The following is a 26,951-nucleotide window of genomic DNA, read 5'->3' on the forward strand; positions in this document are numbered from 1 at the left end:
TTAAATTGTCATCACTCCTTGCGAGAGTCAACATTCTCTTCCCTTGGAGAACTGTCTCAAACATCTTCAAAAGACACAACAAGGGAATTAACACTGAAGAATGCCAACCTAACAAGGACCACTTAAACAATGCACAGGATTTCACCTGCTGTTCTTTACCATGTTAGAAATTAGTTCTCCATAGACAAAAAAATCTCAACATTCAGCACAACATCTACTCAAAATGTAAATGAAGTTACTTTAACAGTCTGAATACTCTTTCTCCAAGACAGAGGGAAGATAAGTATGTAATATCTTCCTCAGCATAGTTTTATCTTTTGATTTTTTCAACTACAAGACTACCACCAGAAATATAAAAAAACCAAGAACCAGGATAACAAAATTTTCAAGTCATTCCAGAAGACATGCACCCAACAAACTCTTATTAACAACTACATCTACACTATCAGACTCTTCCACGAGTGGAATACCACAAGAACCAAACCCCCAGCTCTTCTATGTGGGTTTGCCTGGAAGGCACAGACCTGTGCTTTCCTTCAGCATAGCCAAGAGCCTTCACTTGGTTCTTCTTCAGCATGGGAGCCTGTTAAGTATTTTATAAGGGACTTTACTGATTTGAGTATGCTGTCCTTTTTACCTTAAGTCATTGTTATCAGCCAAAAAGTATCTTTGAGTTTTTACAGTAAGAAAAAATTGTTTGGAATAGTCATTTGCAGCACAAAGATTTAACACCAGACTACTAAATAATACAACATGGACTGAACAACTACACCATGCCAATGTAACAAAAACTGCCATTGCTCAAACGGATGTCAGGGATGTCCCACTGTAACTATTGCCCACAGCAGTCAAAGGAGATCATATTCTTTCTAAGGCACCACAAAATCCCTCCAAAGTTGTCTTCCACTTTTCTACTAACCTGATTTGTGGGAAAGGAATACTTTCCTTCAGTAACAACATGACTCTTGCAATTGTGAAAGGGCATTTTAATGAGTCATACATTTTACACTGTTTGACATGTTTTGCTTGTCTTTTGTCCCTTTTTGCCAGGATATTCCCACTCAGCACCAAATAAACCTTCAAAAGAAAGACACAAGGAAGCTGGTATTTCAGGTTATGTCAGTGGGACACTGTCAAAGGAAGTGGCCAGAAGCAAAACCAAACTGCCTGACACAGTAGGCTAAAGCTGAATAGGCCCCATAGCAAGCACAAATTATTTTAATATGGTAGGCTACTATCAGAGCTGCAGAGACGGAGATAACAACTATTGTGAAGCATAAGCCAAGAGCTTCTAACGTAACATTTTTATTATGCAACACACTTAACTGTGATACAAAATTATATATGTAAATACATCTCTTTCTCCCCTCCTCTAACTATATTCTACACTACGTATCAATCCTTGATAGTTTTGAGGTCCTCTTACGTAGCAGCACAGTTAGGAAGTTGTAATTATGCCACAGAATTTTTCATTAAAATGGGTGCTTCTGTACTGTCTTCAAAAATTTGTTAGCTAGCCCAAATTCTGTACATTTTATCTTTAAAATGTGTATCAGTGTCTCAAAGTAGAGAGTTGATAATGCAAACTATAAAAAAGCTGTGTTTAAACAGTTTCTGTAGTTTTCATGTTTAATAATAACAAAGCAAACATCAGTGATGAAGCGATTTAAGCAGGCCTGATGGCAACCCCTATATGCCCAGGCCATACAGCTCAGGGAACAGGGCCAGCACATCGACTTCTCCACTTACTGGAGAAGCCCATACACAATAACTAAGCCTTAGCAACGCTTCATATGACACATCAGTTTTGAAATCAGTTTGTTAATGTTTTTAGTAACAATAGTAATTGCTATAAATTTTAGGTAGTATCTTAACTGGTTGTGAGACATTCACATGTAAGCACTTGTATAAAATTTAACACCTATGTTTAGGCTGTTTCCAGTACCTGTAATATTTTCATATACATGATTTCTGAAAATCAACTAAACATTTAATAGTATACTGTACTAAAAAATTCACTGTGCAGCAGTGGTTGGAAAAACACCACTCTAAAGTCTACAATGCTTGAACTAAATATACATCTTTCCTAGAAATGCTCAGTTCTGAAACCACTTAATTTCCTAAAATTTTTTCCACTTGTCATCTCTACAAGTATTTCAAAAGGGGTTATCTGTACATAGATGAAACAGAGTTGTCTGCATTAAGTTTAATTTGCAGAATCTGTAATTCCCTTAAACTTATTAGCATACTATCGAGATGACAGTACAGTAGCTAGTTTCATAGCTACCTTTTACCTGTATTATCTATTTGAAAGGAACTCCCAAGTGTCAGATAACTGAGTCACTCCACAGCTTACGGACCTTCTCCTTCCAAGAAGCAGACTAATGGATATGAATCAATGTTATTAAAATTCAAGTTACAAAATTATTACAAAGCCTGTGTTATTTAAATCATAACGGTTCTATTGAAAATATGAACTGAATGCAAAATACAAGTGAGAAAAAAAAAAGTTATGGTGATACTTATAAAATAGTTCCATTGCTGGGTTGCCAAAGACTGATTCATCCTATTACACACTCAGAAGGGATATATATAGAAAAACCCCAAAACTCGGTAACTTCAAGATTTCCTCAAGATTAAAAACTTGGACAGTCTATCCTCAATTGTTACTCATGCAACTATACATACACAAAAATCTCCAAGCAACTTTATCTTCTTGCTTTAGCATATACAATATACAACATACAGCATATTTAATTTAGATACTGGTATTTTGGAATGAAGCATTCTTGTGGCAAAGCACCAGGACAGCTTAATTTCCAAAGCCTCAGCACCGGGGGAGATTAATCTCTTTCAACTAGTCCGTTCAGGTTGTTCATCCTCCATGTAGCATCCAAGTTTTGGACAGAAGCAGAAAAAGCATACTGTACTCCATGAAAGAATTAATAACCATCTTTAGCACAAATGTAAGGTTGGTCTAATTATAACTTATTGCAATGGAAGATTCAGCTGGCCACTGCATTTATTTTTTAATAAAGAAAAGCATATAAAGAAACAGAGCTGGAATGAATCTACACAAAAATACTGATCCCAGAGACTTTAATGTGGGTGCCGGGGTTTGTGTGTAAATTTATACATATGTGCATGTGTAAAAAAAAACCTCAGGTATGAATAATGCGAGCAGTGACATCTTCAGTACTCCAGCTAGGCAATCATAAGTAGTCTAAGGGTATTTGTGGGTGATCTTATACATACTTTCCTATCGGTTTGCTTGAAGATGAACAAATAAGCACTCTTGCAGAAATTTCAACACCTGTTTAACTTCTGATTTTCTCTAGAAGCCTTCTCTTATAAACCTGAAATTTTCCAGTATTTTCCCTTGAGAGTTCAGTTTCTTCCAAAACACCAGTAACTTTTGTGACTGAGCGCCTGAAGTTATTCCTTCTCAAATCGAAATACACTTTGTCTTCTGAAGACTAACTGCATGCTTAACAAAATAATCTATGTTGATGAAGTTTCCTGAATACGTTACAATATCAAAACCACTATGGCCTCCACATCCAACAAGTTTATTTGGTACATCTACTAGTTTTTCTGCTTTACAGTTGGACGTATTTCTGGAAATGTTATGATACAAGTTAAAATTAGTGGTGCCTGGATGCCTGGAAAAGGGAGAAGAGAAATTTATCACCTCTGATGATAGAATTTTTTGTTGACCTCCACTCAATCCACCTAAAGACCTAGCCCTCTCCTCCCCACATTAGATCTGAACAATGTTAGCTCTTGAATTCTACTATTTCTGCAGCAATCAATGACAAGTTGTTGGTTTTCCTTTAAAATACAGGGTGTATGTTGTTTCTACAGAGCTTCTGTCCAGGTCAGCTGTTTATTTTCACTGGGTAACACAAACATCTATTTTCATACACACCACAAAGCTAAGCTACAGCTAGCAGACGTGCGCTGTATTTATTCAAGTTACATTCTACTTAATGGTGGCTTTGACTACCTTCTCTCTCTGATTTAGTTCAGATCATCACAGTAAGCCAATAAACTTTGTTTTAGTGGTAACATTTGGCATATTCATCCTTAAAGATCAGCTTTGCTCTCAAGCTGGCAGTCCAACAAATGCAAACTCAGGACCCACACTAGGACATCTAGCAACTGATTCCCCCCATTTCGTAACTGTATTCATGCAGGAGACTGTTTTTATTTCTTTCCTTCTTCAAATTCTCCAATAGAAAATACAAGTTCTCTCTTATTTCAAGCTTCCTGATAGAAAAATGCATCTATGAAAGTAGTAATATGGCATAGATTGCATTATGAATCTTATTGATTTCATAGTGATAGCCACCAGGCTTTAAAATGAGGGAATCCTAAGTACTCACAGTAATACCAACATATACTGTAACATCCAGGCCAAAAAAGTTCATTCTTGTCTTTGAATATATTCTGTGGAATTGTTTTATTCACACAATTTCTAAGTAGATGTTATTCAGCACTGCAATGATACACTGTAAAACTTGGCCTTGCTTTGTCCTTTTTTTCCTCTCCAGCTATCACTCTGCACTCCAGAACACAAGAAGAAAGTAATGATGGCAAAGAAACCTAAGCCACCACACTCCATTCATCAGAAACAAAAGACTGCTGAGCCCAGAGATGTAAGGGAATCACACAGAAGGAAGGCCACCTCTGGCTTCACACTCTACCCCTCTCCAGCTTAATAGGATCCTGCTACAAATAAATTGGCACATCAGCTGTTTAATATGCTTGAAAGCAGAGATCTTCAGCAAAGTTTATCAAATGATAGTGAAAGCATTATTATTATAACTAAAGGAAAAAATATTCCCTGTATCTGCAGAGATAGGTCATCCAAACTCCTAGCTAAAACTTACAAGGATTGAAGGACAGCTCACCAGAAGTGGATAGGTTCTTGTTAAGACTGTATTTTGCTGCTTCTATTAAAACGGTATCTTAACGTAATTTAAAAGAATCTTATGCCCATATATCTTCATTGCAGTTTATTTTTGAATATCGAAATCATTAGTCAGGAAAATTATAATGACTGTAATCAACATACATCATTCAAGTTATTGTTTGAATACCCATTCTAAAACAAATGTAGAATTTCCACTGTCTTATTACATTTTTCAAGCTATTAATGGAAGAGAAAGCTTCGATTTGCTATTCCTCAGTGCAGTTAGTACTGGTACAAGCTCTGCAGCGTGCATTTCAAGAAAAGAATTTCCGTATCATTTTTTTTGTACATATGTACATATGCACGTGCATACATGTGTATGTATTTATACACACACAAGCTTAAAAGCATTGCTCACACTTCCTTAACCTAAGTGGTAAAAAACCTCAATTAAAAAAAACCATAAAAGCAGCTCAGATAAATTAACAGGAACATGCACTTCATTAATAATAATGAAGAAACTTCTGGCTTAGCCTCAAGTACAACAGAATGAGTTGTTACCTTAAATTTTAGCATTACATATGAACATAGTAAGTCAACTGCAGTAAAACTACAATGCCAATACCTTAGGAAAAAAACAAATACATACAGACCTTCACTACAAAAGGGTCTTCTGATGCCAGAGAAATTCACGGTCTCATGCAGCGTTTTCTCTTCTTGACAGTATTCACAGTACGTAACTATGCAATGCAGTTTCTTATAATCATCAGCACATGCTCTGCTGCAGAACTGATACACTTTGTTCTAAAAGCAGAGTTGTAAAGCATCATGAATAGGGATAAAATCTAAAGGTTTTGATAGTTCAACATTATAAATAACAGTTAGCCATTAAGACAACTTTAACATGAAAAGTAAACAGAAGCGCAAACACATCATTTGGCCACGACTTCTAATGCTAAAAATTAACAACTCTCAATCAAGCTGACTACAAGTGCTACATATACTCATAATTTCATATGAAAATGCTAAGCAGGAAATATGCCAATCAATATTAGCACATCCTCTTCAGATACTTCTCTCAGTTCAATAGAGAAGTGTAACAATGGTCTATCCCTACAGTCAGTATCTACAGTCACACAGTTGAAGCATATTTCAAACTTACATCTGATCTTTAACCTTTTTCTTTAAATTCCACAGATGCTTTTTTATTTGTTATTTATAAACAGATTTCTGCTTTTATCCATACTAAAGTTAAATGATATTCTACAGAACCAGGTAGACTTTATTAGCTTAATTTTTTAAGCTTCACCACCTTAGAAAGTACCTATCTACAGCAACTGTACTGAAAAAACAGTTTAAATTTGGAAACACTTCATCATTCTAAAAGTACTAAAACCCCTCTTACCTCCCATTCCAGTACTTCTGGCTTCGAACAAAAAGAACTTTTGCAATAATTACATTTCAACTGAATATCACTGGGAGAGACAAACTGACTGTTTGTTGAAGATTGCACACTGAGAGTCTGAAAAACACAGACAGACATATCACTTCTTAGTTACTTCTAGAATGTGTTTTCAATTAAGCCTAAATGTTTGAAAATCTGAGAGTTCATAAGCAAGCTCAAGAGCATTTCTGGAAAAAGCACAGTAGGCCAGTCTTTTGCCTTAATTCCTTTTCCCTTGTCACCTTAGGTTTTCCAATCTTAAATCCTTACCCTTACTTCCACGATTATTACTTCAGGCTGTTTTTCTCATACCTTACCTTTCTAATACCTGGTATGGGTAATTAGAAATGCCAAAAAAGAGGAAAAAAGTTTCCCAAAATTGAATACCTCTTAATCACAAAAGATGTATTTCCAGATAAATACATTTCACAGCTTGCTTTATTTTGGTCACAGAAGTTCAGACAAAGACCTATAAATATGTATTTTCAAATTTAAACCTCACCAAGGCAGATTATCAACACCTTAAGCAAACCCCTTGATACTACAAATATTAAAGTAAAAGGCCTTCAGCAAGAAACCCTGCCTCTACTTGAATTAAGAGAAAACTAGCTAATAGTCCTAGCAGGCCTCAGTCAAGCAAGAAGATGCAACCATTCAAACAGCCAGCCCCTAAACAATCATGGGTTAGCAGGTTGAGAAAAATACTGCAGATTGCATGTATAGGTATAAGAATTTAATTCTGTAATTGAATCATTAACTTAATGCATTTCTGAGGCAATCAGTAGACACAGAACTCAATTTTACAGTAGGTCTTACATGTCTACAGATACAGTCTTTAGCATGTTCCCTAGATCAAGCAACAACTACTAGTGTATGTCGTGGTTTAAACAAAAGTCAGCCATAAATCACACAGTCGCTCTCTCACTCCCCCCTGCTTCTTGCCCTCCCCCTACTCCCAGAGGGACAGAGAGGAGACCTGAAAAGAATGCAACTCCCACGGGCTGAGATAAGAGCAGTTTAGTAACTAAGGCATAACACAAATCACTACTGCTACCACCAGTAATAATAATGATAAAGGAAATAACAAGGGGAAAGAATACAACACCTCAGCACCAGCCGACTGATAACTCGGCCCACCCCACCCAACTGACCACAGATACCTCATCCAACCCTGCAGAACCTAGCCCTTCCGGGTAACTCTCCATTACATCCTGGGCATGACGTGCTGTGGTATGGAATACCTCTCTGGCTAGTTTGGGTCAGGTGTCCTGTCTCTGCTTCCTCCTGGCTTTCCCTCCTCCCTGGCAGAGCATGAGGCTCAGAAGGTCCTTGGTCAGACTAAACCATTTGTGTTATCAGTTCTGTTCCCAGGCCAAAAGTCAAAACACAGCGCTGCACCAGCTACCGAGAAGGAGAAAAATGACTGCTACTGCTGAACCCAGGACAGTGTATTACACATGCGATGTTCAGGATAAAATCTGAATCAGTAATAATCACAGTCACTTGATCACTCAGGACAAATTTCTTACTTCCATGTTCTCAAACCTTCCCACATCATTTGCAACAAGACAAATATATTTAAGGAAAAAAAACAGTTATCTTCAGAGAGATTAGTTACTACCTCTTCACCTTGTAACAGTGAAAAACTTAAAACGTATCTTCAAACTCTCCTGTTACTAAGGGTTTACCTACACTAAAAATAAAATAAATTGTAATGAAACTGATAGTGACATAAACCCTTACATAAGTGAACCAATATTGCTGAATGCTAGCTAGCAGTGCAAGTGATATCTCCTTATGCAGATGCACTAACTCTGTACAAAAGTTTGCAGACATTAAGTAACCATGTACAGTTCCCAATCATGGACAAGACCTAAGAACAAACTGACATAGGCAGCAGAAAAGATGCCACCCTGTCGTGGTTTAAAGGGAGCCACACAGCTCATTCACTCACTCCCCCCCACCCTATACTTCCCCGTCCCCCCACCCCCCCCACCCTGCTCCTGGAGGGATGGGGAGAAGAATCGAGAGAATGTAACTCCCACAGGTTGAGATAAGAACAGCCCAGTAACTAAGGTATAACACAAACCACTGCTACTACCACCAATGATAATAATGATAAGGGAAATAACAAGGGAAGAGAATACAATTCCACCACCAAACGAGTTCAACCCCCCTGAGGAGAGCCCGTGCCCTTCCGGATAACTCCCAGTTACCTCCCTGGGCATGACGTGCTGTGGTATGGAATACCTCTTTGGCTAGCTTGGGTCAGGTGTCCTGTCTTTGCTTCCTCCCAGCCTCCACTCATCCCTGGCAGAGCACGAGGCTCGGAAAGTCCTTGGTCAGACTAAAACATTTGTGTTATCAGCTCAGTTCCTAGGCCGAAAGTCAAAACACAGTGCTGCACCAGCTACTAAGAAGGAGAAAAATGACTGCTACTGCTGAACCCAGGACACACCTTTATTCCAGTGGTCCACTGTCCCATGGTTGGACTTGATCTTAAAGGTCTTTTGCAACCTAGATGTTTCTGTGACTCTGTAATGACTTTAACACAGTCTGATGCCCACATACAGTATTGTCATATTTTTCCCATTATACCCAGCAAATGTCCCCAAGGTTGAGAGAAGACTGCTAGACTTTGGCTGTTCTAAATAGGTCATCCACTAAGACCGTTCCACAAGCAAAATCAAAGGTTCTAAACTAAATGGGGAAGGAACCAAACACTCCCTTTATGGTCATGCACACACAGATCTTCCAGCCTCATAACAAAAATAATAGAGTCTTCCATGCTATCAGATTTGGAAAAAATATTTCTGACAAGCATGCCAGGCTTCCTTCATGATTCCTGCTACAACACACTTGATTTTTAAAATATATGTAGGTGTAAGGAAGAGAGTTTTAAGGTATATAACGAAGAACACTTACAGACACCCTAATGATGGTCAAAGAGAACACAAGATTAGCAAACAACCAATGTGAGAAACCTGCTAAAAATGACTGTACTTGTAATTCTTACACATACTGGTCCTACAACTCTCCAGAGCCATCCATAAATTGTGTGGTGAAATCTGAACATTTTGTATAGACTCATGTTTTGCAACACAGCCTGTACTTTAAGACATACAGTTTCTAACTTTGGGAAGACACTTATACCACAACCTCCATGTTCACAATACATAAATTAGCAGTTTATTTTTCCGTAACAGACAAGTTCAGAACAAGGTCTTCAACTGACCCAGGCCTAAAACAATACAGCTTTTGAACAGTTTTGTCATAAACTTTGCAGTAACATCCTCCAAGACAGAGCACGGAAGATGACAAAACACAGTCGCACTATTCTACCACCAACTACCACACAAAAAAATCACATCAAGCCAGCTATTTTTCCTCCTTTACCCTCTTTCTTACAAGGATGAATACTCTTACAAGCTCTCCACACAAAGGAGAATATAGATAAGTTAAGTTAAGGACGTTAAGTTGCACAACAAGCAGCTCAACCAAATCTTTCAAATATTTTAGTACATTAAAATTGCTAGAAAGTTGTTCATAAAGTAAAATTACAATCAACCCTAAAGTAGTGTAAACAAATTGGGAATTTAAATAGTCCAACCCATTTGTAAACCAGGAGGACTAAAATTTTTGCAGAAGGAAGATGCAGACCTGAAATAGCAGTTATTCTGTTCTGAAAAGGGTAGCCCCTAACAAAGAAAAATGTATGGGAAGAATAGGTACAGTAGGAAAAAGGAATGAATATACATGCCAGAAAATTAAAGCAAGATTTATCTGGAATAGTAAACAATAAAAAAATACAGAGTTCCAAAGTGAACTGGTCATTTTTTAAGAGATCATTGCAGAAAGCACTGCAACTGACCAAATGGATTAAACCATTTTCTCGATGTGGTTCAATCCCTTATGTGTCACTTAGGTAGAAGAAAATCCTCAAAGAAACACTTACAGTCCAATGCTCACATAATGGTATACTGTCCTTTCCACCTAAATACTAAATTAATGGAACAAAGAAGCTGGTCTCATACAATCAACTCTTACTTAATGGTGAATGAATTTTATTATTACAGACAGTGAATATATGAAAACTATTCTAAGATATGTGAGCAAGCTAACTGTAAGCAAGTGACCACCTACCCATTCTTGGTCTTTACTAAAAAACGAGACTATATGGCTGCTCTAATTAAACTCCTTGCCAATATTAGAGAAACAGATCTGCATATAACACAAATTGCAACAGAAGCATTAACAAGGTCTCAGCAAGGTAAGAAATCCACAAGCAGAATCAACCGATCCAGCAGTTATATTCAATAATGCTGCTTAATACTGACTTATATGCAAATCCAGGAAGCCACAGGCTGCATTTGTCATTCACTAGCTTTATTTTTCTTACTCAAATAGCAGAAAGGTTTTGTTCTGAGAGCTCTTGGGGCTGCAATTAATTGTAAGACTACGCAGAATAAAGTAGATGTCAAATGAGTTTGAATATTATAGACTGGTCATTACATACTAACAATCTGCACCTATTCTGTTAATCAGTTCTACAGACAGACATCTACTGAATTGGTTAAGATGAAAGCACAGAGAAGGGCTATATAAGGGAAGGCCCTATCGAGGGTATATTAAGGAAGTAATCAAGAGATTGATTTGCTTTCTAGCTGATGAAAAGAGTGGAGTATAATGACAAATGGGAAAACCCTGTATGGGTGTGACTGTTCAACAACACATGAGGAGACAGTTATCAATTACACAGTCCCAATCTGGGGAAACTGTTTTTATGTACAAAAATTGAAACACTGTCTTTTAAGCGTTCTTCAATCACCCAGAGATTAATGACTACAACATATCTTCATATGCCTTAAATCTTATTAAAAATTTGACAATTTTCAACAAGCATAGCAGCTTTGTCCAGTGTGCATATCATTATGCTTGCAACACTCTGGTTTCTGGACATAATTTAAACAACTAGGTTTGTCCATAAATGCTCTCATGGCTTAGGTGCTAACCTTTCATTTCAGAGACAGTCACTATTCCCCCACGACACACCTTTTGTTTGTACAATATTCAACATTAGAACGTTGTTACTGTATTTAGTATGAGAGATGAAATTTGTTGATCTTCAATGCTGAACAGCTCATCTCCATAAAGAGGCTTGGGTGGTAAAAGGATTACCAGTGATATTACTTTGTGTTTTCTTATGGTATATCAAGGAGAAAAGGGTTATTATCAGATTTTGTAAGTTTAAGGCAGCAGTTACTGTTGTCATTATGAAAGAATACTTTGCTCAAAGAAATTGTTATGAGTCAGAAGCATCTGCTATGTTAATTATAGCTCATAAACACATATATACAAGTGAATTAAATATGCAAATACTTAACACAAACACAAATACACGAATATTTAGGGAGGAAAACACTTAACACAACAGCTAACCTGAAATTTAGCTACACAACTGGAACTGCAAAAGCTGTACAGTTTTCCATCAGGCATTGTGGCTTGATACTGAGGTAAAGAGTTTCGTTTACAAAAGTGGCAAATAATTCCCATACCTAAAAGAAAAATGTAGTTTACAAACAAAATTAACACAAAATAGTAGCAAAGAAAAAAAATTAAAAATAAAAATATACTGGATTACAGGTCAGCTCTTCCCACCATTTCAATGTGAAAAGCTCTGATTTGTCTGTTTTCCAGTCAGCTTCTGCAAGCCACATAAACCAAAAGAAATTGAAAAGGTTGAATTCTTCCACTAAAGATCAGCATTAAATACAAAATTGCACTTTTACTATAAAATTCATTAGAACATTTTCAACTTTAAGTTTGCTGAACTAAGACCTATGCCTACTTCGCATATTTGAAGAACACACACATTTTGAGTTATTGACCAGTTCCTTTAACAGATTAAAAATTCTACCTATACAATATCCACATACATTATAACCACCTCCATCCTTCTCCAGTTGTTACTTGAGGAGATAAAATAGCATGGGGTTGGATCACAGAAAAAAAGAATATTAATTCATATGCATGAAAATTGCACTATCATTCTGTGACACACTAGAGCACATTACGTCTCAACATTTTTTCTCACAAAGCCTTAAGAGAGTTGAAAACTGTTTCTGACATCAAGCAAAAAGGCCAGAAAACGACCCCTCAGGAGTCATTTACTAGTGCTGAATATAAGATGTTCTTTTTGCTTTGTTTTTGGGTTTTTAGGGGTTTCGGTTGGTTGGTGGATTTTTTTGGAGTTTTTTGGGGAGGGAGTTGGTTTGGGGGTTTTTTTAGGGGTGGGGGGAAGAGAGAGAAAAGAGGGGGGAAAACAGGGGCTTGTTACTTTTTAGTTAGTTTAAAAACCCTATGAAGTCACAACTGCATAGATTAATTCTAAACCAAACCCACCCACCCCCAGTGTTCAAACCTAAAAAAAAAAGAAAGTCTAGTCTTAGCAGTGAAGAAGATCCATCATCCTTTTCACTTACTTTGTGATTCTGCATATTTTGATTTGTATGTATTCATGCATACAGTTGAGCAGTATGGCTCCGTACATCCATTAGGTTCTATGAACTGAGTCATGTCAAAAAACCTGCACTGAGCTCTGCAGCCACTACAAGATGTTAATTTGCCATATTTCTAAAACATAAAACAAAGCAAAACACCAGTTAAAACTATGTTTGGCTTTTAGTTTTAAATTATGGTATAACAAACACAAAGGAAAACTTATCTACTTCTGCAGTTTGCTTCCCCATCAGAACCTTTCTATACTAACTAACTTTCATGATCATCGTCTCCAGAGCATTCAACTCTATGGCTGGGTCTCTTACTCCTGTGAAAAAGCAGGCTAAAACTAAACTTCTGTGTGAAGACAAAAACCAAACACACCTATCAAAAAAACACATGCAAATGAACAACAAAAAAAAAAAAAAAACCAAACCCAAAACCAAAACCAACAACAACCACCCCCAAAACCCCCAAAACACCCTGTCCCAAACCACACCATGTGCAAACTATGAACTGTAGTAAGAGTACACAGCAACTTGTGCTGAGCTGGAGACTTTGAAACAACAATCCTCATTGATGGGACAATGGTTCTAAGACAAGAAATGCAGTCTGATATGGCAAAGATGAAGGATATAAAATAGGTGCTTAATTTTAAAAAAGAATAAATTGTACACTCCAAATTGTAACATCCTTAATATTATCAAGCATGAGTTAAACATAGCAGCTTCTTGGTAACAGCACCGTTGGGAGAACATTTAACTTCTCTACTAGTTCCAGTCCTCTAGGCAGAAAAACACACTGCATGGTTCCTATGCTCCTCATTGAATCCAATGAGGAACTGTGATTCCATGAACCTGGTTAACAGACTCAATTTTGACATCTCTCAGAGAAGTCAGTCAATAAACAGTTTCCCACAAAAGGGAACAAATGTTCTATAAAAGCACAGGAAAGTCACACCAAGCAGAAATACCAATGACACAGCTGACACACAAAATCAAGAATTCTGATCTGCCACATGTATTACATGCTTAAGTGTTAGGCAAGTATCTCAAACACTATAAATCAAGTTTGAAGACGAAATGTGTAGACACCTTCCTTGCCCAAATAAAGCATCATGGTTTTGACACTGATCACAGAATTCCTTATTTGAACATCAATGAGTCTCTTATCATAGAATTACAGAATGGCTTGAGTTGGAAGGGACCTGAAAGCTCATCTAGTTCCAACCCCCCTGCCACAGGCAGGGACACCTTCCACCAGGTTGCTCAAAGCCTCATCCAACCTGGCCTCGAACATTTCCAGGGATGGGGCAGCCACAGCTTTTCTGGGCAACCTGTCCCACTGCCCTCATAGTAAAGAATTTCTTCCTAGTATCTAATATAAATTAACCCTCTTTCAGGCATCAGACAGACTCTCTCCTTTTGAGTCTACTGACAGTCAAGCACCTTCTCCCTTATGTTGCATGATTTTGAAACTACCTTTCCCTCCCTCCTTCTTAAGTACTGAAGGGGGAAGAAAAGGCAAAGCATGTTTCATAGGCACTTCACTTTGTTCAGAGTAACAGGAGCTTCAGTGTGTAACTTTACTCTTCCTATCTTTAACTGCCTAAATTTGAGAACCAGCTAAATCCAGTCCTTCAAACGGCTAGAGAAGCAGCTGTTTTATAACATGTACTGCCTTTCCTATAGTAAAAACACGTCTATAAAAGTTAACAAATACACATGCCTCTGCCACAAATAGGCTGCACCACCTTGCAGAAATCAGCAAAATTTTAAAATACCAGACTTCACAATTTCCACATACTGCTTTGATTAAACCTTTGCTGCGGATTTCCATCATGAAATACCTAGAGGAGAGTATTTTATACAACTCCAGGATCCTTCCTTCCAATCTTCACCTTTTTCCATCTGCCTTTAAAAATTTAACAGTCCTCAGAAGCAGCCACAATACTGACAAAATCTGCACTAAGTACCAAGACCAAAATGCAGCTATTATACTGTTCTATAGAGTTGGAGCTATTCTGCCAATACACATTTATCTCCTCTGACAGGCTAATAGACAAAAGCAGGCCATCAAGAATAGTTCAAATTACACTACCAGTGAGGATACAGAAGGTCAGTTTACAGAGGACCTGACTTCTTGAACAAGCTTAACTGACAACAGCCACCAAAAAAAAATCTGCATGCACAAATAATCTTGGTACCTCTAGAATAAACTAAAATGTAAATCTAGAAGTACTCATGCAAATATGCTAAAACCTTAACAAAGAGTATTCAGGAATATCATCAGAAAACAGTGCACAGGTAAGTGAAATTTTTACAAGTTCTAGGTCTGAAAGAAAAATTTAAAAGATTAAAAGACCAGGTTTAATAAATGAATTTACAGTAAGCTGATCAGAGCACAAAGGAAAAAGATTCATGGTGTCACAAACCACATTGCTACAAAAATCCCTTGAAAGTAGAAATAGCTTTTGCTATCAGCATCTGAAATACATTATTTAAATGATGTCAAGAGAGAATCATGCACACAAAGTACAGTGGAACAACATGTCCACTGCTTCTGAATGTCAAACACCCTTATAATACCAGAGTTCTTTACTGATTTTTGCTCTAGTTCTTTCAGACTTAAAAACAACAAGAACAATCTCCATTAATATCTAGTGATAATCCAGGAAACCTAGATCTAAATTACCAAGACTACAAGAATATGAAATGCCAGAAAACATATCAAAGATGTAGAAGATTTTGCAGGTAGAAACAAAAGCAGAACAGCAAAGCCTTTACTTGACTCTTGTCAAAGCAACTAAGAAAAGTGTTTGAGCATTTCTGCAATATTAGAAGTTCAAACATGTTGTTACACAACTGAAGGCAGCAGGGCACTGGTGAAGAACAAAAACTTAAAATGCCCGAAACCTCTTCAGATTTATTGCTCCTGAAATCTTGTAATCATCATCTCCTTCAAGCTGAAGTTCTCCTGCATTATCACTCATGCCAGCACTCTCCAAACTTGTAAGTCTGAATAGTCAAAAGGAGTACATCACTATTACAAAGATCAACACATACCTAAATGTATTCAATCAGCATTATACAGGTGTTTTATTTATTAATCAGAGCAACCCCAGGCACAGCTACAGGTGGGGCAGAAAAGAGATTCAGAGCAGCCCTGTGGAGAAGAACTTGGGAGTGTTGGTCGATGAGAAAATGAACATGAGCCAGCTTCAGTGTGCACTCACAGCCCAGAAAGCCAACCGTATCCTGGGCCGCATCAAAAGGAGCGTGACCAGCCGGTCGAAGGAGGTGATCCTGCCCCTCTACTCTGCTCTTGTGAGACCTCACCTGGAGTATTGTGTGCAGTTCTGGTGTCCTCAACATAAAGAGGACATGGAACTGCTGGAACAAGTCCAGAGGAGGGCCACGAGGATGATCAGGGGACTGGAGCACCTCCCGTATGAAGACAGGCTGAGAAAGTTGGGGCTGTTCAGCCTGGAGAAGAGAAGGCTGCGTGGAGACCTCATAGCAGCCTTCCAGTATGTGAAGGGGGCCTATAAGGATGCTGGGGAGGGACTCTTCATTAGGGACTGTAGTGATAGGACAAGGGGTAATGGGTTAAAACTTAAACAGGGTTAGTTTAGATTGGATATAAGGAAGAAGTTCTTTCCTGTTAGGGTGGTGAGGCACTGGAATGGGTTGCCCAGGGAAGTTGTGAATACTCAGTCCCTGGAGGTGTTCAAGGCCAGGTTGGACAGAGCCTTGGGTGACATGGTTTAGTGAGAGGTGTACCTGCCCACGGCAGGGGGGTTGGAACTAGATGATCGTAAGGCCCTTTCCAACCCTAACTATTCTATGGCTCTATCCTCTTAGACTGGCCTACACCACTCATCTATGAAAGTCTTTATGCTCAAATAAATTACAATGCCATAACCACATTCAAGGCCTCATTGCTGGAAGAAATAAAAGGCAAAATGCAGCTGCTTCTCTAGGAGGATAGCAAATACTATAGCTTTTATGACAGACAGCTAGGTAATGCTTCATAGGCCAAGTCTTAACATCACTGTTTAATGATAAAGAGTTTTAAATTTATCATGAATAACAGAAATTGAGGGGTGTGTCTGTACCTAGGAAAAAAAAAAGGCAACTCCACTTAAAAAAAAAAAAAAAAACACTAAAGAAAGAAAATAGAATTTAAAAGCTTCTACCAAGTGCCATTAATAACACCTGGGATGAAGGTGACATAAGAACATCATCATGGTTACATACTCTTCGTTAGGGACCATAGTGATAGGACAAGGGGTAATGGGCTAAAACTTAAACAGGGAAAGTTTAGATTGGATATAAGGAGGAAATTCTTTACTATGAGGGTGGTGAGACACTGGAATGGGTTGCCCAGGGAAGTTGTGAATGCTACATCCCTGGCGGAGTTCAAGGCCAGTTTGGACAGAGCCTTTGGTGACATGGCTTAGTTGAGGTGTCCCTACCCACGGCAGGGGGGTTGGAACCAGATGATCTTAAGGTCCTTTCCAACTCTAGCTATTCTATGATTCTATGATTAATAGCTTATCAAGCTCAAAGGCTTCCTTCATCGACAGCATCAGCAGAGAACATCGTACTGTACTACACCATGCTTTTGCATAGCCTATGAAAATGAAGAACCTTCTCTTGTTCTTAAGTGTCAGATTTCCAGATGAGGCACTCTTCTCAAGGTTCTCAGATAACTTAGATTTCTGCTCTCACATTCATCACGTTATCTTTCATCTCTAAGAATTTGCAGTATTAGTTTCACTCTCCAGAAAAACACAGCATCTGAGAATTCTTTCCCTAGAAGTAGCATTCTGGCTAGAATAAACAGAAGATTCACTAAAACTAACGAGAACTACAGAAATACATTGGATCAAAGAGCAGTCTTAGAAGGATTTTTGGCTTGGAAACAAGACAATTTCAGAGGATAACAACAGAACCAAAAATGGTATCACGTGGGATCAACTGTTCATTGTTTTTTCTAATACTAACAACTACGGGAAATCACATATGAGTATCAACAGAAGTCACTTCAAAACAAACAAAACGAGGCAAGCTCTTCACACGCCAAGCAGGAGGTCAGCAGATCGTACCAGAGTGTCATGGATGGAAAAAACGCTTGTATGTGTTCAAAAGGAGGCTGGACAAGAACTAATTAAAGGTATCTGCTAAAAACAGCACACAGGAACATTGCATAAAGTTCAAGAGATCCCTTGACCTCTGGAGTCAGAAGCTTAACAGAATGCTTGGAGAAATATCGTAAGTATCTGCCCTGTTTTTATTCTTCCCTACGTGCCCACTTACATATACTGCACGAATTTCAACCCCTAATCTGAACCAGAACAGCTGTTTTCATGTTCTGACTATAGAAGGTTTTTACTTAATTGGGTATTTTCACCATCCTCAAGGAAAAGTGGGAGTTCAGAAAAGAAATTCCAGAAAATGTAAAGCTGTGTCATGTTCTTGGTATTTCAGGGCAGGAGGCAGAAGAACAAACTTCTCCGGCAAAGCAAAAAACAGAACGAAGATTACCAAAAACGTCATTGCTAAGTAAAAGGGGAATTGGGAAAGAAAAAAAGAAAAACAACAACAACAACAAAAAAAAAACAAAACCCAACCCAAAACAAAGAACCCTAGAAAACCAAGAAACCACCAAAAACCCACAAACCCAAACCACAACAAACTCAAAACTTCCTGACTTTTTAAAGATCTGAAGTATAAAATCACAGAATCATGTAGATTAGAGAGAACCCTCAAAGGTCAAGTGCAACCCTGCTCAACGCAGGTCCAGAGCTGGGTCCTCAGGATCTTGCCCAGTAAAACTGAAGCATCACAAAGAAAGAGCATTCCAAAACATCACTGGAGGTTCCTTCTATCTAAATCAAGTTTCTCATTGTTTTCAAGTTGCATCTTTCTTCCACAGCGCACTTCTTGGAAGAGTCCAACTTTATACGCTCCCAATTAGATGACCAGTCCCCCTTTAGCCTTCTCAGAGTTGAACAAACTAAGATCTCCAAGGCTGTCCTCCTACATCATGCGCTCCAGCCCTTTAAACATCCTTATAGGTCTCCACTGAACTACCAACAGCATGTCAATGCCTTTCATACTTCGCTATCTGAAACTGGACACAGAGGCTCCAGATGCCATCTCAGAAGTGCAGGATGGGGGCTGCAGAGCATAGAAATCACTTCCTTTGACCTGCTGCCTACGATCTCCCTAGTATAATAAAAGGCTGCCCAGAGAGGCCGTGGAGTCCCTAAAGATACTCAAAAGGACAGGGTCCTGGACAACCTGCTCCATGTGACCCCAGTTGAGCAGGGGTGTGGACAAGATAAATTCCCAGAGGTCCCTTGAAACCTCAAGCATTCTGTGATACAACCCAGGATGCAGCCAGCCATCTCTGCTGCAAGGGAACCTTGATAATTCCTGTTCCACTTGCTGTCCACCAGAAAAGCCAAGGCTTTCCCTCCAAAGCTGCTTTCTTTGCAGTTATCTTCCATTTCAGATGAAGTACTGGTTTCATCTTGCATTCCCCATGATATTTCAATTGAAGGCAAAAGCGATTACAGACAAAAACCTTCACATTCAAACTATTCTCAGTTTCAAGGTTCATTCAAAGATGAAATTAACTCAGAACCAATCCACATGAAAGTATCATGCATTTTCCTTCCACGCATCACTTTTGGCAAATTCAAATCTACAGTATCCTATGAAAGTTTAAGGACTGGAGTTTTAAAAGAACATTGTAAGTAACATTGCTATCAAATAGTAAAGAAAATTGTAGCAATTAGATTGCTAAGCCCCAAAAAACTAAATTCATCCAGAGGAAAAAAAGTTTATAGATAATGGCCCAGTACCCTTTAAGGGGAAGACTGATGCTAAGTAGTCCAACTATACCTCTCCCTCACCACTACACCTAGATTCTGCATGAGATGACCTGATTTTAGCTAGATCCCATTCCATTACGTATTTGATATCTTCCAAAGCATAAAGTCTAAGGTAAATGAAGAACCCTGAATACTCTTCTGTTCTTACCATATTTTATTCTAAACTCACTCATTGTTTCATGACTTGTGTACATACCTGATTAGAGACTTAATTCTAGAAATCAGGTTTAATTCACAATAGGCAATCTCACGATAGGTAACTAAGAAAAGACATTAAAATGCTTCATGTGATTTGAAAATTCTTATAAGGTAACTACTTCTATATATATTCCAAATCTTCTGTCTATTAGAACAGCATTGAACTCAAACTGGCAAGTACAGAAGAGGTTATCAGGATGCAAAATTAAACAGATGAATGAGATGTATTCCAGAAATAAAAGTACTGTTGAAACAGAAATCCAAATTCTTGGAAATAAGAGAAATTTCACTTAGAATGTTTCCAACGAATTTTTATTCTTGCCATTATCAGCACTAGATAACTTAAAATGAATCTTGATCTTCCATCTTACTGAAAGGATTATGAAAGCTGATGTCTAGAGCTCTTCTTGTACACATCCTACTTAGAAAAAAAAAAAGGCTGAGCCCTCAAATAAATATCAGACCAATACTGTAATATCATGGCATTTTAGAAGTAAGCCTCACTTCTGTTTGCAACTAAAACTAATGGAAGTCTCTGTTCTTAAGCCTTCTGGCTGCAAAATTGTAAGCACCTTGAATCTACGCATCTGTGCTAGTTTTATTCTTGACTGAGAAAAGCAGTATAATCTGCTTCACATGCTTTCAGAAGACTAGAGAGGAGGATGAAGAACATGCCTGCAGTGAAGAGACCATTCTTGCTACTTCTCCCATGCATGAGCCAGCCCACTGAGAACACCAGAATACCAGCTGATTACTACACCACTATGTAGCAGCCACAGATTTGTTCTCAGCTGAAGAAAATGCTTTGCAGTTTATTTGATACAGTCCACGGTAAAACAGATCAGTACATACTTATCAATCCAGGCAAACTCCTCTCTGGTAGCTTTAGAGAGTTAACAGTTTGGAACTAGAAATAAGGCAAGTAGCAGAAACACTTCTATAAAAGAATATTCTCGAACAGAACCACAGTCAACCTGCGTTCAAATAGAAAGGTTCAGGAGAAACAAGTTTTCTGTAAGTAGCAATGCAGAGATATTCACTACATGGAATTCTGTAACAGAGAACCCTTAGAAGGCAACCAAGAAAAAAGCAGCTAAACTACTTCAGATTTATTTGAAAGAAGGATGGTCCGGATGGATTCAGAAACAACACGCGCATCTAAAAAAAGAACCAGATGTCAGCAGAATCTGTAACAGCAAAGAAAGAAGGGTATTATTTAGTCTTTTGAAATACTGCACCCACATAATCTCTCCCCCAAGAGTAACAACCTTAAATTCTTCCCTGCTCCAACAGAAGAGATTAAGATTAGTAATACCTCAAAAGCATTTGCCCAAGTCTTAAGAGCAAAAGCTGAAGTAAGTGCTTTTGTGGCCCTTGAATGCCAACTGATTTGTGTGTACATTCCATCAGCTGAACTCTACAGTCAAATCAATAACTTGTTCAGTTACTTTTCTCTGGTGTCTCCAACTGTCAATGCTCCCCCTTTTTGCAAGTTTTTTTTCCTGCTCAAGGCACTTGTCTTCATGCCTTTGAGAAAAGCAGAGCTGAAATCCCTGCCTCAAAAAACAAGTTACTTTTACATTAATTGAACGTCTGTTTCTGTTTTGCCTTTTCTACCTCTTCCCCTTAACCCTATCCAACTATTTCAGGCAGAGCAGCGCACAGATGTGGTTATATCCATCCTAACTGATACCTAGATGGTACCACCTCCTTGACTCCTCTTCCTAAGAATTTCCTGTACTCTCACATAGATCACACCTCATCACTTTGACTACCATAAGTACTTCTTCCTAACTACAAAGCTGTACAAAGTTCTCTGATGTACCTACATCACTTTAGCCATGAAGTAACATCCTGAACACTTACTAAGAAAGATATTTACGTGCCTAAGGAAGCTGATTATATAGTTTTTATTGAAGAGCAGCAAATTCTACAGTTGAAGACAGACACTGAAGCAGAAATGGCAGAATAAATGGCTGCAGAAAGCAGGAGTAAATAAAAGTAGAAGAAAACGTACAAGAACAGGATCATTTCTAGAAGGCCTTGATTTGCAGAGATGCAAGAAACTGGAGGCATTAAACACAAAGAAGCCTCAAGAAAGAAAAAAAACCAACCCAAAAAAACAACCCCCACACCACTAAGCAAGAAGAAAGGGGAACTGTTTATTTCTTGGTTGACAAAGATTTCTGTCATTTAACCGCAGCAGATAGGGTAAAAAGCAGCTGGCTATCTCCATTTGTAGAAGTGTATATAGTATCAGAGATTACTTTAAATAATACCTGAACTGAGACAGAAGTGATTTACCACATGAGGAAGAGACTCTGCTATGAAACACATTTTAAACTGGCTAAAAACACATAGCTTCTCTTTATAAGTGACCAGAAAAATATATTGAAAAAATCAGTATTTCTAATATTTCAACATGAAGAGGTTGTTTAACTCTCACAATTACTGGTTTCATGAACACTATTTACTCTCAAAGCAGACACTCGAAAGCTAGAGTTTACAAAGCAGTAACAATGGCAGGACGCAGCAGATTTGTGGTTAACTGTGCTATCGAAATAAAAAGGACAGATCTGTCTTAATAGCAAAGCAGCAAAGAACAGAGACTGCATGTGACAAGACAAGCTGAAAACCCTAGATGCTTCCACTGAAGTACTGCATGGCAAGACATTCTATCATTGCATTCAGTGAGATTTAAACCAGTAGATAACAATACATTTTGTGAGAGTAAATACAAATCCTACAAAAGCAATGAATCGTAAGCTGCAGAACTGATATATGCGTATCGCTGTATACAGTGAAGGCTCCTAAACCCCTCCACACAGATAAAGCAGACTAAATGAATTTTAAGAGTTTTATAAAATCATGTGTTTTTTTTGCAAGGAACAGAATTTGGAGGAAGGAAACACAACTGCCTAAGCTGTTTTTTTTCCTGCTGGTTGCAAGGGATAGAATAGCCTGGCTAGTCTTAAAACATGTCGAGTAGCAAGTGCTCATCTAACCAAGGAATTCAATCAAATGCACTTTTATTCAATACTGCAGGAAAATTTTCACTAGGAGAAGAGACACTGCAAGAATCCTCTCCAACTACGAGAACACCCACTTGGCTTGTGTTCTCCCAGTACTCACTTTATTCCAGGGCTACTAAGAAACCTATAAAGAAACAGATAGAGCTCCTTCCCCCTTTTTTTTGACAGCACATGAAGACCATCACTTTAAAGAAGTGCCCAAAGCAAGCAAATCACAGGTCATCTTCCAACAAGAATTTTAGTTACAGCAGCAGAGAAAAACAAACAAAATCAATCAAAAAAAAAAAAAGAAAAAACCACCCAAAAAAAGTAAAGGAACATTATAAACTACATTAAATGATTAAATGCTTTCATGGCAGAATCAAGAGCACGACAGACTGATCAGATCAGTAAGCAAAGCAGTTAAAAACTGTTTTTAGAAGCAGACACCAACTCAGCTTTAGCTTAGTTGAACAGCTGAAAATTAAAAGGTATGGCTGGCTGCACAAGCAACGTCACAGAATTCACTTGTTTGTTAGAACAAGATTGTCAAGCCTGTACCCAAATCCAGCAAACCACGACACAAAACATTGCAACTCTCTTGAAAAGGAATTCAATAAACTTTGTAGAGACAGAAGATATGCAACAGTACCAGAAACACTGAAACAACATATGTATGTGCTTTTAGTCTATATGAATTCATGGCAGGCATATTTGGGATGCTTCAATCTGTTGCACACATACTGATTTTTAAATTAATAACAAAAGTAATTGGTCATCATTTTAGTTATATGCCTACTTGAAGAAATACTTGAAGAAACTGAAATGCCTACTTGAAGAAATAAAGTACTTCAGTATTTGCACAGACTGAAACACTTCACTATTAAACACTTTAGCCACCTCCTTGTCAAATGCGATCTCATCTTCTAGCTTTATTCCCTAGTCTCATTCATTTTGTTTAGGATCATTCTTTAAGTCCCTCTTGCCCCTCTACATGTGAAGAGTTGGAATTTCAGTGCAACAGGTAAAGAATTTATGGTCCAGTAGTAGTTATCTTCAGGTTTAAAAAAAATAAATTAAAAAAAAAAATCCACTTTAAACATGGGTTTTATTTTGACATTTTTTTCTAAATTGTCAGAATTATTTCATTTTTGAAGGAAGGAATTTACCACTGTTTTCTCTTTTTCAAAAAAGCTTGACTTGCACTTAGCTGTCTTCATGAATGGCTGTTGTAGAATCAGAAATTAACATGCTCTTGCATACAACCACGGTGAGCATTAGTTAGCCCTTGTCTTTTTCTACCCCCTTACACAATTTATTAATCTGTTTATCATGTTTTTTCGTAGACTTTTTTAAGATGAAAGTAACTTAAGTTCTGTAATTACTGCAGTTTTCAGTAAGAAAACACCATCACCTCACAGAAAAGCAAAACATGATGCAAAATTCAAGATTCATTGTGTCGCAGTTTTAAAGCAGGTTCTGAAACTGGCATGTAGAAAACTAAGTGCATCTATCACCTTGAAAGGTGACTTAGACACTTCAGAAAAAAAACTTCTTCCCATCCCAGGAATAATACTGTTTCTTACTCCCACAAACAGTCTAAAGCAGAGGAACAAAACCCTCTGTAGCTAATGGATTATTTGCACTCAAGCGGCCGTTCTGAAAGCCACAGTAATTTTTATTATCCACAATTTTAAATATCTCATTCCAGGAAGAAAAAAAAAATGTCCATGATAAGTTATTGAAAATTAACTGGTCAAATCAGTGTAATATTTATTTAAAGAAAATAGGGATGAAGTAGATAGTTACATGTCATAAGAGTCAGTTTTCGTTTATTACTACTACAGATATATAGCATATTGATAAGCATGACAATATAAACTGCTTAATACAAAGCTCATACTAGTAAGACCTACATATTTTACAACTGTAATAAAAACATTTGCTAAAATTGTTGTGACACACAATCATTGTAAAAACAATGCTGTAATCAAACGACAATTTTTCCTGTATTATCAATTCCATTGGGTTTATTTCAGTGTGTAATAGCAACTCTCCCATGTTCTCTCCTTCATGGGTTTGTTTTTAAAAGCAAGATCTAAAAGAATTCCAAGAAACATTGTTATGACTGAACAAAGCAACCTACAATTTACCACTGTGGCCCATTTTGTTGGCTGTGACATTTTCCAAAATCTAAATTCCTTTTTTTAAAAAAACTCAAAATTCCTTGAAAACATTCAGTTAAAAAAAAAATCCAAACCCCTTAATGTAAAAGGAAGTTCAAACCTAAATAATTCCTGCTAGACACCTAAATATTCTCCAATAATTGTCCTGAGCAGCTTTGAATCCTACAACATACACTACAGAACTTGATAGTTTAAGCTTCTCTTACTATCAAAAATACCCTCAAACCCCCAAACTCTAGGAACATTTGAATCCTACCAGTTAAGAATTACACTTAATCACCAGTCCAAACCATATGTACATGAGCACTAGAATTAAGGTTCTCACAGCCTATTAAGGCTGCCCAGCACCAAATATTTCTACAAAAGAATTAAGAACTTGCTTGAATAAACTCTGCTATCAGAACTGGATGCACCAAAACAATGTGTCTCAATTTTAAAGGTTTTCTGAAGGCTCATCACAATAATGCACGATACCCGACACTACTTGTGAAGATTCCTGGTACTACAAACTGCTCCTCCCCAAATCAAACCAGAACATGTAACTTGCTACCAATATCCTTCTCATTTGCAAATACACATCTAGACACAACATACAGTTTCTAACAAAACAGAGTACAGTCTGTAATGAGTTAAATACAGATTTATCATTCAACCTCTCAAAATTCCATGTTCATTTCACAATTCCATGTGCACTGCATGTTATACTGGTTGTGTGGGAATATCAAGTTCACAGTTAATCTCATGTCTTTTTGTTTCTTCAAGATACAGTATTCAACGTTTCTTCAAGTCTTTCCATGGCTTCTGGGCATGCCTATGTTTCTAGTGTCTTGGAAACCTATCCTGTCCCTTTTCGTATAGCTGTGATGAAAGAATAATGCTTATGTTATGTTTTCAGTTACGCTGTTTACATATGCATGTTTCTAGATGTGCTGTTTGCACACTGCATACACACCAGAACAGCCATCCCCAAAAGCATGAGAACTGAATGCCCAAAGAGAAAATACAAAGATACATCAGGCAACATTAAAGTACTTAAAAACATTCAGCACTGCACTCCCATTTTTAAGAAACCAATGATCCAAGAGAAAAGGAAAGAGTAAGAAAGAACCCAAAGCAATGTGCAGCACAGGGGCCACTTACATATTCAAGTGTCAACTTCAAAATCAGAAAGAAATTTCTTGCTAGCAAAATAGTACTTTTGTGTAACACTGTCCCTATGAATACAGAGCAGAACGTACCAAGAAAAAAAAAAACCAAAACCAAAAAAACCCCACAAAAAAACACCCCAAACTGCATATCCCCCATCCAAAATATTTAATATTTCAGAGGTATACTATTATACCATAAATACTCTGATTAACATTTAAACCTTCCAGACAGCATTAGCAATGACTGAGAGCTAAGATGGCTCTGTAATATGTAAAAAGACATCAGCATCAGATTTCTTGATTTGGAATTATTTTCAACCACAATAACTATTACTACCTTAATTGTCTTACACATAAATAAAACCCAAATCACAAAATTTAACACATGGTAGAATGAAAGTAAAACATTTTGAAATCCAGTGCTGTGACACTGAAGGAGATTAGACTTAATACAGGTACACAACCAATGCGTGATCAGTTAGAGCACTCCCAGTGCAATGTGCAATCTGTATGGTCTGAACGTTTTTGAATGTTTAAGTTGCATACAAGCAAGTTTTTATACCTAAAAGAGAACATCACTGAAGGACCAGTAAGCCTGTGTGTCAGGCTTGCGATCAGTATACTTGTGATATGCCCATTAGAAAGAA

General features: G+C 37.6%; 1 protein-coding gene across 17 annotated transcripts in view; it reads right to left on the reverse strand.

Moving 5' to 3' along the window:
• Positions 1–26,951, reverse strand: part of ZMYM2 (zinc finger MYM-type containing 2) — an 87,781-nt gene that overhangs the window by 31,427 nt on the left and 29,403 nt on the right. For 16 of the 17 annotated variants that reach the window (XM_065678598.1, XM_065678597.1, XM_065678596.1 and 13 more), the window contains 4 exons: positions 12,842–12,992; positions 11,799–11,914; positions 6,321–6,437; positions 5,569–5,719 (listed from right to left, as the gene is read on the reverse strand). In XM_065678598.1, the coding sequence (XP_065534670.1) occupies positions 5,569–5,719; positions 6,321–6,437; positions 11,799–11,914; positions 12,842–12,992 (535 nt within the window). The remainder of the gene's footprint in view (positions 1–5,568; positions 5,720–6,320; positions 6,438–11,798; positions 11,915–12,841; positions 12,993–26,951) is intronic. The other variant, XM_065678595.1, reaches the window with a different exon arrangement.

The sequence above is a fragment of the Lathamus discolor genome, chromosome 4 (assembly GCF_037157495.1).
Source record: "Lathamus discolor isolate bLatDis1 chromosome 4, bLatDis1.hap1, whole genome shotgun sequence".
Taxonomy (NCBI): domain Eukaryota; kingdom Metazoa; phylum Chordata; class Aves; order Psittaciformes; family Psittacidae; genus Lathamus; species Lathamus discolor.